The 11,500-nt window shown below is 59.8% G+C and overlaps 2 protein-coding genes across 3 annotated transcripts in view; both read left to right on the forward strand.

Annotated features, from left to right (window-relative positions):
* Window positions 1–11,500, forward strand: part of Ndufa13 (NADH:ubiquinone oxidoreductase subunit A13) — a 200,475-nt gene that overhangs the window by 81,677 nt on the left and 107,298 nt on the right. The window lies entirely within an intron of this gene.
* Rab8a (RAB8A, member RAS oncogene family) lies at window positions 406–7,754 on the forward strand. Its single transcript, XM_090334977.1, has 8 exons — window positions 406–567; window positions 3,611–3,671; window positions 5,230–5,290; window positions 6,371–6,448; window positions 6,554–6,643; window positions 6,731–6,796; window positions 6,917–6,967; window positions 7,547–7,754. The coding sequence occupies exons 1-8, from the start codon at window positions 444–446 to the stop codon at window positions 7,634–7,636; spliced, it is 621 nt and encodes a 206-aa protein (XP_090191103.1). The 5' UTR covers window positions 406–443; the 3' UTR covers window positions 7,637–7,754.

Genomic DNA, 11,500 nt, shown 5'->3' on the forward strand with positions numbered 1-11,500 from the left:
GCGGGAGGGCGGGCTTTCGGCGCCTGTGTGCGCGTGCGCCCCCTGCTGGAGCCGACCGTTCGCGCTGTGCGCATGCGCGTCGATTCCCCGCCTCCCCCCCCCACTGGAGGGCGGGGTGGGGCCGTCCGGCTGCAGAGGCAGAAGGCCGCCACGCCCCCCACCTGGTTCTCATTTGAAGCCCCCGACTCTTCACCGCGGACCAATCAGAGCGCGCCTGGTTCCACGCGCCGGCCAATGGGAGGCTTGCCCGAGCTGCTTCCGGCTCTGCGCGGCATTCGCCCCTTCCTCAGTTCTCCCCGCGCAGGGAGGGGTCGAGGGCGGGCGCCGCCTCGGTGACGTCTTCGGGACGCTAGCCAATAGGAGGAGGGTTCGGATCTGATGGACGGGCCCGCCGGCCAGTGGCGAGCCGCTGGCTGCACTTCCCGTCTGGGAGAGAGTGTAATATGGCGAAGACCTACGATTACCTGTTCAAGCTGCTGCTGATCGGGGACTCGGGGGTGGGGAAGACCTGTGTCCTGTTCCGCTTCTCCGAGGACGCCTTCAACTCCACCTTCATCTCCACCATAGGTAGACGCCCGGGGGCCGGGCGGGGCGCGCCCCGAGGGGCTGGGGCTGCGGGCGGCGGGCGCGGCGGCGGACGGGGCGGCCGGGAGACGCGGGGGCCTGCGGGGCGGCCCGGGGGTCCGGGCGGAGGAGCCGCTGCCCCCCGGGCGGACGGGGCGTCCAGGCCGCCGCCCCGACGGCTTGGTCGGGTCTCCGCGCTGTCCTCCGAGCCACTTCCTAAGCCAGGCTAACTTTCGGGTTTCCAGGCAGAGGTGGAAACTGAGGGCGCGGGAAGCGGGCACGGGATGGAGGGGCGCGGTCACGTGACCCGGCCGGGCCAGGCCCCCCCACAGTCAGCGATGACAGCCCGAGAGAGGGAGGGGTGGACTGTTGATGGAGGTCACCGCCTGCAGGACCCCTCCTAGGTGAACCCCCCAAACTCGAGGCCCAGACACCCCATCACCCAGAGGTGCCATCCCTCACCCACCTCTCGTCCCCACCCCGGGACCGGAGCCCCAGCCCACTCCTTCCTTGTGGTCCCCACCAAGTTGTTGAGCCCCTCTTCCTAGCCCTGATCCCCAAATTAGTGGGTTTTGCTCCAGGAACATTGGCAAAGCTAAGTAGCCCTGTGAGTGACAGCTTCCTGCCCTGTCCTGCCACCCTGTCCCAGGAGAGGCGTGATAAAAGCCTCCCGTGAGAGAGCAAAGGCCACCCTGGCCACTGGCTTCCCTATTGCTAGCCCCAGGTAACCGCTGGCCCTTTGCACAGCTAGGCGGGTACCCAGGGTGGTTGACCACACGCTACTTCACAGTCTGCTAACAATATCCACGGAAGCAGAGCTGACCTCTGGTGTGGGCACAAAAACGGCCATTTCCAGAAGAGGCCCGGCCTGGAAGGGACAGTAAGCAGCATCTTGCTCTTCTAGAGAGGACTGCTGGCTTCTTGGTTGTTAATTGGAGATAAGAATGTCATGGAAGCTCAGGACCAGTGGCTCACATCTGTAATCCTAGCTACTCAGGATCAAAGTTCAGAGCCAGCAGAAAAGTCCATGAGACTCATCTCCAGCTAACTACCTACCAGGAAACCAGAAGTGGAACTGTGGCTCAGAGTGGTAGAGCCACTAGCCCTGAGCACAGACGCTTAGGGATTTTCCCAGCTGGGCTGGCTTTGAACCTGAGTCCTCAGCTCTCATCCTACTGAGTAGCTGGGATTACAGGCATGAGCCACCAGTGCCCAGCCAAGCCTTTATTCTTCACACAAGTGCAGTCTGCCTTGGCCAGTGTCCTGGGTGGCAGAGGGTGCCCGCTACACCAGGACTGGGGTGTCGCTGCCACTCCAGACCATGCCTGGCCCAGGTGTCCTAAATGCTCTCCCCTCCCCCACTCCAAGGTCCAACTTGGGGGATCGTTCATTCCGTGAGTATTCACAAACCGGGAAGTGTGAATGCCCCACAGGCTGTGGCTCCCTCTCAGCCAGCCTGTGCCTCAGTTTCCCAGCCTCAGACTCCTGCCCCCAACCCAAATACAGCTGGCATGAAGCCAGGAGGTCTCCTTGTCTGGTTGGTTGCTTTTTAGTTTTGGACCAGAACCCCCATACCCCGCCTACCCCATAGGCAGCATGCACTTCAGGGTCGCACGGATGCCCCTTCTTCCTTTGCAGGTAGGATAGGACTTGGGCAAGGTGGCCTGCTGAGGTGGAGGCAGCACTTGAACCCAGGGCCGCACGGATCGCCATCTTAAATGGCCGCTGTCTTCCAGGAAAGCCTAATTCACTTTGTCCTCAAAGTTATAGGCCTCATAAAGTTTATACTTCCTAATTAAGTCTGGTGTGTTAATAAAGCCCAGGTGGAGGAGACCCACAGGGTGGGGAACCCGAAAGGTGGGGAACGTTCTAGAAAGAGTCCACCCTGGACCTGTTCGCCTGAGTACAAAGCAGAAGCTTGGAGGCAACCCCGCATTGGCAGCGAGAGGACCTCTGGGTTCTGTTACAGATCAGAGCCGGCGGCTGTGCCTCCTGGCTTGGGTCTCTTGCCAAAGCACGTTCCGTTGAGCGCCATTGATCAGCATGGCGGCTCTCCCTCCACAGGCTGTTGGCAGCCAGGCTTGGCCTCCGCTGGCTCCTCTGGGGCCACTTACAGCTTCATGGAGATGGATGGCTTTTGGAGCCCATGGGCCCGCCTGCGGCCTGTTGCTCTGGCCACTTCCATCTAGGGCCTCACGGTGGCCTGGGATGCAGACGTGAGCGCCGTGGGCAGCTGGAAAGGTGCACAGTGGGGACTCAGAGGCAGGACAATGCGGCCTGGAGTCTGAGGTCTCTGCTCCCAGCCAGGCAACCCCTCCTGTGGCTGTCAGCTGTCCCCAGACAACTCCAGAGGCCACAGGGACCCAATCCCAGCCTGCACCATGACCAGGCTTCTAGACTGAGCTTCAGAACTATCTCGAGGACCCCTGACTGGGTATGTGTCAGCACTGGGACCCGAACCAGAAGTCGGCGCTGTCCCTGAGCTTTTATTCAAGGCTCGTGCTTTACCACCTGAGCCACACAGTGCCACTTGCACTGAAGATGAGAGTCTCAGGAACTTAAAGCTGGGTGTGGTGGGATGGCAACTCCAGTGGGAAATAAAAAATAGGATTTTGGAGCCTGGAGCGTGGCCTGGTGATAGAGTGCTCGTCTAGCATGTGCCAAGTCCTGGGTTCGATTCCTTGGTACCACATACATAGAAAAAGCTGGAAGTGGTGCTGTGGCTCAAGTGGTAGAGCTCTAGCCTTGGGAAAGCTCAGAGACAGTGCCCAGGACTGGCACAAAAAAAGAGGGTACAGCAGGAGCCGGTGAATTTCTGGGTCCCTCCCAGAAATTCCATTGAGTGGGAAAGAGACCCAGACTGGGAGGGTGTCTGGGGCAGGGGCTTGCTGTGCATTGTGGGAGCTCGGGGTTTGCAATGCACTGTGGGAGTGCAGGGCCCGGCCTGCCCAGGGCCCTGCCGGGAGAGGAAGAAGTGTGTCCAGACACTGAGACCTGGGCCTGGGGCAGGCAGGAGCTGACATGGCCATCTTTCCTTTCCTTCCAGGAATCGACTTTAAAATTAGGACAATAGAGCTAGATGGCAAGAGAATCAAACTGCAGATCTGGTGAGTTCCCTGGGCCCCTGGCCCCACTCCGAGGCCTGACTCCACAATCTTCTGGACACGGTGTTCTTTTGTTTTTGTTTTGGCCAGTCCTGGGCCTTGAACTCAGGGCCTAAGCACTGTCCTTGGGCTTTCTCAAGGCTACAGCTCTACCACTTGAGCCACAGCACCACTTCCGGGTTTTTCTGTGCGTGTGGTACTAAGGAATTGAACCCCGGTCTTCATGCATGCTAGGCAAGCATTCTACCACTACGCCAAACTCCCTGCCTGGACCTGGTGTTTCTGTGCCAGTCCTTGGACTTGAACTCAAGGCCTGGGGGCTGTCCCTGAGCTTTTTCACTCTGCCAACTGAGTCACAGTGCTATGACCAGTTTTTTGCTGGTTGGAGATGATGAGGGGCTCATGACTTTGCTGCCTGAGCTGGCTTCCAACTGTAATCCTCCGATCTCAGCCTCCTGAGCCCCTGGGATCACAGGCCAGGTGAGCCACCTTGCGCCTCAAGCCTCTTACAGCCCAGGGAGCCAGGATGCATGGCCGCTGGGGCCCTGTGTCAGGAGCTGCTCCGGGCCGTGGTCCGAGCTGGTCTGGACGGTGACTCTCCTGTTTGTCTGTGCGTCTTGCATGGAGTATATAGGCCTGACCACCACCCCGCTCTGTCTTGGCTCACTTTTTGCCCAGCCTGGCCTCACAGCCTCTGCCTCCAGGTAGTCAGAGGTACAGGCGTGAGCCACCCCACCCCTGAGCGTGTCTCCTCACCATCATTGCGTGACTTAGAACATATGGAGAGAATATTCCAGAAGCGAAGCAAGGAGGCTGGCTTGTAGAAGGGGGATAAAGTTGTGGCCCCTCTCTGTGATCCCAGACAGAGCAGACTGCTGGCTAAGCACAGGGTGAACCCCAGGAAAAAGCTGGGGGCCAGGTGTCGAGGCCACCCCTAAAATCCCGGCAGAGGCAGAGGCAGGGGGATAGTGGTTCCAGACCATCCCAGGTCCAAAAGCAAAGAGCTCTACTTAGCTCACGCCTCATACCCTGGCTCCTGAAAGCCTGGCTGAAATTGGCAAGACCCCACCTCCTCCAGAGGCTGGTACGGTGGCCTGTGCCCACCATCCCAGCACAGGAGGATCGAGACCTCGGCAAAACCAAGGCAATGGGGCAAAGGAGAGAAAGGGGCTGGGAATGTGGCCTATTGGTAGCGTGGTTGCCTAACAAGCATGAAGCCCTGGGTTTGATTCCTCAGCACCACATAAAGGCCAGAAATAACGCTGTGGCTGAAGTAGTAGAGAGCTAGCCTTAAACAAAAGAAGCCCAAGGGCAGTGTCCAGGCCCTGAGTTCAAGCCCCAGGACTGGCAAAAGAAGAAAATGAAAAGGGTTGGGTGTGATTCAAGGGGCAGAGTACCAGCCTTGAGGCCCTGGGTTCGAATCCCCCCGCCCCCCCCCCCCCGTCCCGGTGCTAACCAGCATTGGAAAGCTCTGCTTGTGTCTCGGTGGAACATTTTCTGTGGTGTGGCAGTGGCGGCAGCATTCCTCTGTCACCATTGTCCTGTTTCTCCTGGCATCTAGGGACACCGCGGGCCAGGAGCGATTCCGGACCATCACCACTGCCTACTACAGGGGCGCCATGGTAGGATGGGGCCCTGGCTCTGCGGGGTTTGGGTCTCCCGGGCTGCCCAGCCTGGGCCCTGTCCCTGGGGTGACCCAGCCCAGACCTGAGGCCTCCGGGGTGGCTGGCCATGCTCCCCAGACTTCTTGACCCGCCCCTCACCTCCCCGCTCATGCTCAGCCCTGGAAGATTGTGGGTCAAGGCCAGCCCAGGTGCCAAGTGAGCAAAACCCTGTCTCAACCAATGAAAGAAGGCGTGGTGGGGTCTGCTGGGCACACAGCTGCTTGGAAGGCATGGATGGGAGTATTGCAGTCCAAGAGTAGAAACACAAAGGCCCAGGTTGGCAGCTTCATGGTAGAGCACCTGCCTGGCAAGTGCAAAGCCCTGAGTTCAAACCCCGCACCACCCAAAAGAGAAAAAAACCTGGAGGCACAGTGGCTGGGAGGCCACTGGACTGTGCTTCCAGGGCCCTGGCAGAACTGGAAAGGCTGCATGGGGCTAGAGCAGACCCTAGGTACCTCCCACCGGGCCCTAGTGCAGGGAGCCCAGGGCATGGCCGTCGGGCTGACCTCTCCTGCCTGTCTTCCTCTCAGACTCCCCGAGTGGGGTCTCCATAGCTCTCCTGCAGCCCCAGGGACTTAGAGGGATGTGGCTTCCTTTGTCTTCTTTTTTGGTGCTGATCCTGGGGCTCGAACTCAGGGCCTGGCCGCTGTCCCTGAGCTCTTTCTCTATCATTTGAGCCACAGAGCCACTTCTGGTTTTCTTGTAGTTAATTGGAGATGAGTTTCATGGGTTTTCATTCCACCCGTGGTTTTGAACCTTGATCCTCAGAGCTAGGTCTCCAGGGTAGCTGGGATGGCAGTTGTGAGGTCTTAATGGTCTCCCCCACCACTGCCCTTGAGCCTCAGTTTCCCCAGGGATAGCAGGATTTGGGTCCTTCACAGCACAGGGGGCCAAGCCCAGGCACGGAGGTGGGCGTGGTGCCCTGCGCCTGGGCTCACATAGGCCCTTGGCCTTCGGTGTCACGGTGGGGAAGGGTGCATGCCGAGGCTGGGTGGCTGGGCGGCCTGGCGGTCACCCAGCTGACCCTGCGTCCCCTAGGGCATCATGCTGGTCTATGACATCACCAACGAGCGCTCCTTCGACAACATCCGAAACTGGATCCGCAACATCGAAGAGGTGGGCGGCCTTCCGGGTGGGGACAGGACGGGGAGGGGGGTGCGGCAGGGACGTGGTCCCTGCAGGGTCCCTGCCTGCCCCGTCAGCGCCTCGTTGTCCCCGCAGCACGCGTCGGCGGACGTGGAGAAGATGATCCTGGGGAACAAGTGTGACGTGAACGACAAGAGACAGGTGTCCAAGGAGCGGGGAGAGAAGGTGGGTGTCTGCGCAGTCCGGCTGGCACAAGCGGCAGGGGGTGTGGGGAGGCCGGGGCCCCGGGTGACCTGTGTGTGCCGCCCGCAGCTGGCGCTCGACTATGGCATCAAGTTCATGGAGACCAGTGCCAAGTCCAACATCAATGTGGAGAACGTGAGTGCCCAGCGTGCCGGGGGAAGGGAAGGGAGATGGGGAGGCAGGGGCAGTCCCCTTGGTTCCTGGTGGGCATTGGCTCCTCCTACACTCACTCCCTGCTTTCTCCTCCACCCCCAGGCATTTTTCACACTTGCTAGGGACATCAAAGCCAAAATGGACAAAAAGCTGGTGAGTGGCCGTGGGCAGGTTGGGCAGTTCCCGTAGGTGGGCAGGGCAGGCAGGACAGCCAGGTGGGCAGGACAGGCAGGACAAGCAGGGTGGCCAGGTGGGCAGGACAAGCAGGATGGCCAGGTGGGCAGGACAAGCAGGATGGCCAGGTGGGCAGGACAGCCAGGTGGGCAGGACTGGCAGGACAAGCAGGACGGCCAGGTGGGCAGAACTGGCAGGTGGGCAGGACTGGCAGGTGGGCAGGACTGGCAGGACAAGCAGGACAGCCAGGTGGGCAGGACTGGCAGGACAAGCAGGACGGCCAGGTGGGCAGAACTGGCAGGTGGGCAGGACTGGCAGGTGGGCAGGACTGGCAGGACAAGCAGGATGGCCAGGTGGGCAGGACGGCCAGGTGGGCAGGACTGGCAGGACAAGCAGGATGGCCAGGTGGGCAGGACGGCCAGGTGGGCAGGGCCCCGCCCAGATGCGCAGAGCCCAGGCCGAGGCCCGGGGCGCCGCGGGCCCGGCGTGGCGCATGCGCAGTGGGCGGCAGGCGGACGCCGCGACCCCTGACCCCCGACCCCCGACCCCGTGCCGCAGGAGGGCAACAGCCCGCAGGGCAGCAGCCAGGGCGTGAAGATCTCGGCGGAGCCCAAGCGCAGCGGCTTCTTCCGCTGCTCGCTCCTGTGAGGCGGCGCGGACTGAGACGTCGCCCGCCAGCCACGCCGCCACGCCCGCCACGCCCCGGGGGCCCGGCCGGAGCGGCCGCCCGGCCCGCCGGCCCGCGGGCGGACACGAAGGACTTGCGGAGGCCGCGGGGGCCGCGGGCCGCCGCCGGGACTGAGCCCAGGGCAGAGGCGCGGCCGCCGCCGTTCTAGCTGAGATTTATTTTTCCAGACCCGCCCCGCCCACCGCCCTCGGGCGGCGCCGCCCGCCCGCCCCGCCCCGCCTCCTCTTTTTGAATTAAAAGCCTCGAGCAGCCCCGCCTCCCGTGTGCGCTTTGGGACCCGAGGATGTCACCTCCGTCCCGGCGGAAGAGGACCCGCGAGGACCCGCGGCCGCCGCGGAGGAGGAGGAGGAGGAGGAGGAGGACGCCCCCGCCGCCCTGCGCCCCGGCCGCCGAGGAGAGCGCCCGCCGCCGCCCCCAGCCTCCCCGAGGTCCTCAGGTCACAGCCTCCTCCCGAGAAGCTGGGGTTTCAGACGCGAGCCCCCGGCTCCGGCTGGGCCTCGGGAAGGCCGGGACCCAGCCTCGGCCCCCCCTCCCTGGGAAGAGACCTGAGCGAGCGGGAGCCGCGGGCACCCCACGAGGCCTGGCGGGGCGGGGCGGGGTTCAGGGCGGCAGGTCACTAGAGAGCACCGCAGTGTGTCTAATGACAAGTCCATCGGGAACTCCAGAAAGACCTAAGTAAAAATAAACAATGCAAGTCTGGCGTGGTGGCTCACCCCTGTCGTCCTAGCGACTCAAGAGGCTGAGATCTGAGGTCACAGCTCAAAGCCAGCCCGGCACCCAAGTCCGCGAGCCTTCCCTCCAATCAACCACCATAAAACGGGAAACGGCCCTGTGACTCACAGGGTAGGGTAGTAGCCTTGAGCTGAAGAACTCGGGCACAACACCCAAGTCCAGAGTTCAAGTTCCACCCCTGAAAGAATTAAACAATGCATTGGGAAGTGAAGATGGAAGATTACAGTTTGAGGCCAGACCAGGCCCTCCCCACCCCCCAAGAAAAGAACAGACTTCGTGGCAATGTTATGGGGGATTGGGGTGTTGTAGAGAAATAAGGACACCAACTGGAATTCTGCAAGGCCAGGGTTGCTTCTGCAGGAGCAGTGCCACCAGCCAAACCCTGGCTTATCCTTGAGTTTTTTTTTTTTTTCCCTCAAGGCTACTGTTCTACCACTTTGAGGCACAGCTCCACTTAGGGTTTTCTGGTGGTTCATTATAGATGGGTTTCAGCCACCTGGGCTGCCTTTGAACTGGGACTCTCAGATCTCAGTCTCCTGAATTGGCTAGGATTGCAGGCCTTAGTCACCGCACCCAGCTTCAGCTTCAGGGAGCATCTAACAGTGCCTTAATTAAAAGTGCTCACGGGCTGAGAGTGTGGCTTAGTGGTAAAGTGCTTGCCTGGCATGCATGAAGCCTTGGGTTTGATTCCTCTGTACCACATACACAGAAAAGGCCACAAGAGGCCCTGTGGCACAAGTGATAAGAGTGCTGTCCTTGAGAAAGCTCAAGAACACTGCCCAGACCCTGAGTTCAGGCCCCCCAAAATAATAAAAAGTTTGTCTGTCATTAAAATTGAGAGCCAAATCACCTTCAACTCCCAGACCCTCCCCACATGGCAGAGGCCAGCCCAGCATGGGGTCAACCCACAGCCAAAAGTCTTCTGATGGAGCTGGTCCCTAAGCTGATGCCTGTTATTCCAGCTACTCACAGGCTGGCAATGAAGATGCCAGGCCTAGCGGCATGTGTGTGTCATCTCGGGATGGATCTGTCCAAGGCCAATTTAGAGACCATTCCTAAAATTAAAAAAAACGCTAGGCAGGTGGTCTAGTGGTAGAATGCTTGCCTAGCATGCACAAAGCCCTGGGTTTGATTCCTCAGCACCACATTTAGAGAAAAAGCCCAAGTGGTGTTGTGGCTCAAGTGGTAGAGCACTAGCCTTAAGAAAGCCCAATGACAGTATTCAGGCCCTGAGTTCAAGCCCTCGGAGTGACAATAAAAATTTAAAATCCAAAAAAAAAAAAAGGGCAGCTAGAGGTGCTCAAACCCCACCATAGAAGACATGGAAGACAACACAAATGACGCCTGTCATCCTAGCTACTCAGGGACTGAGACCTGAAGATCAAGGTTCAAAAGTCAAGCCGGGCACTAAAGAATGTGAGACTCTTGTCTCTAATTAACCAGTAGAAAACCGGAAACAGTGCAGTGGCTCCAGGGGTAGGGTGATAGTCTTGAGCTGAAAAGCTCAGGGACAGCACCCAGGCAGAGTTCACGCCCCACAGCCAATAGGAAAAAAAAAACCAGAACAAAAATGAATTAAGCCCTGGCCAGAGCAAGGACCGCAGCTGGCCCAATTCAGGGGTACAGAACCCCAGCCCTGAAAGGCTGAGCCTGATATGGGGCCACACAGCCATTGAGGGAGGGGGCACAGACACCAGCAGCCCTTATGCCCCCATAGGAAGAGCAGGGACTGGGGGGCTCAGCCATGTTCCCCAGGCTTAGACTTATCATGGCCGACCTGCCTGGGCAGGGGAGGAAGTGGTTTTGCCTGTGGGTGCCGGGGCCCCGCCCAGGGCCCGGGGATGTGTAGATGGCTTCACTGGAGGCTGATGCCCTGGGGTGTTGGGATCCTCTCCCCCCGCCACCCCCACCGCTCGTCCCCTTTGCTGGCATCTGGTATCCAGTGAGCCCGAGATCAAGGTCTGTGCTCCGGTCTCACCTGCACCCCAGGAAGTGGCTTCCCTGCTGACGCTAACCCTCAGAATCGAAACCCAGCGCCTCCAGGTACGTGGGCCTCTAGGATGGGACAGGTTCAGCCCTTCACCCACCCTGCCTCGCTGGGGACGAGAGGACCTTACAGTGGCCTTTGTTAAACCGGGCATGGTGGTGGTGCCATGTGTAGTCCCCGGCCAGAGGATGAAGAGTTGAGGCCCAACTTGGGCTCCGTGCAGCCCGCCTCCCATACTCGAAACAAGGAACAAGAAGCAACAGCTGCAAAGGGCCTGTGGGCCGAGGAAGGTGTGGGGAAGGAAGCTGTGCTGTGGCCCCTGGGGGGGTTGTTGTCTTTGTGCCAGTCTTAGGCCTTGAACTCAGGGCTGGGCACTATCCCTGAACTTTTTTTTCCAGTCCTGGGCTTGAGCTCAGGGCCTGAGCACTGTCCTTGGACTTTCTCAAGGCTGGAGCTCTGCCACTTGAGCCTCAGCACCACTTGCGGCATTTTCTGTGTACGTGGTTGGCATTACGGAATTGAACCCAGGTCTTCTTGCGTGCTGTGCAAGCACTCTACCACTAGGCCAAACTCCAGGCCCCGACCCTGAGCTTTGGCACTTGACTACCTGAGCCACAGCTCCACTGCCAGTTTTTTGCTGGTTCACTGGAGGTAAGTCTCACACATCTCCCTGCCTGGGCTGGCTTTGAACTGGGAGCCTCGGATCTCAGCCTTCTGAGTAACTGGGATCCTGAGTCACGGTGCCTGATTCCATGTTTTGAGAGATTCCTGGTGCGGTGACTTTTTGCCTGAAATATGGCCACAAGAGGACAAGTGGGCCTGGGAATGTGGCCTAGTGGTAGCGTGCTTGTCCTGATGCATGAAGCCCTGGGTTCCATTCCTCAGTACCACATACACAGAAAAAGCTGGCAGTGGTGCTGTGGTTCAAGTGGCAGAGCACTAGCCTAGAGCAAAAGAAGCCCAAGGACAGTGCCCAGGCCCTGAGTTCAAGCCCCAGGGCTGGCTAAAAACAAAAACAAAAAAGGGCTGGATGCCTCCGAGTCCAGACTTTTTGTTTACCTTTTCCTCCTTTTTGGTAGCTTTGAGGATGGAGCTCAGGGCCTGG

This window comes from Megascapheus bottae, chromosome 1 (assembly GCF_031878675.1).
Source record: "Megascapheus bottae isolate mThoBot1 chromosome 1, mThoBot2.hap1, whole genome shotgun sequence".
Taxonomy (NCBI): Eukaryota; Metazoa; Chordata; class Mammalia; order Rodentia; family Geomyidae; genus Megascapheus; species Megascapheus bottae.

What these genes read in the sequence shown, in the direction of transcription:
- Rab8a (XM_090334977.1), top strand. Translation starts at nt 444, where the DNA reads ATGGCGAAGACCTACGATTACCTGTTCAAGCTGCTGCTGATCGGGGAC. An exon ending in GGATCCGCAACATCGAAGAG is followed by an intron (nt 6,449 to 6,553) that starts GTGGGCGGCCTT and finishes TTGTCCCCGCAG; the next exon opens with CACGCGTCGGCGGACGTGGA. An exon ending in CCAACATCAATGTGGAGAAC is followed by an intron (nt 6,797 to 6,916) that starts GTGAGTGCCCAG and finishes CTCCACCCCCAG; the next exon opens with GCATTTTTCACACTTGCTAG.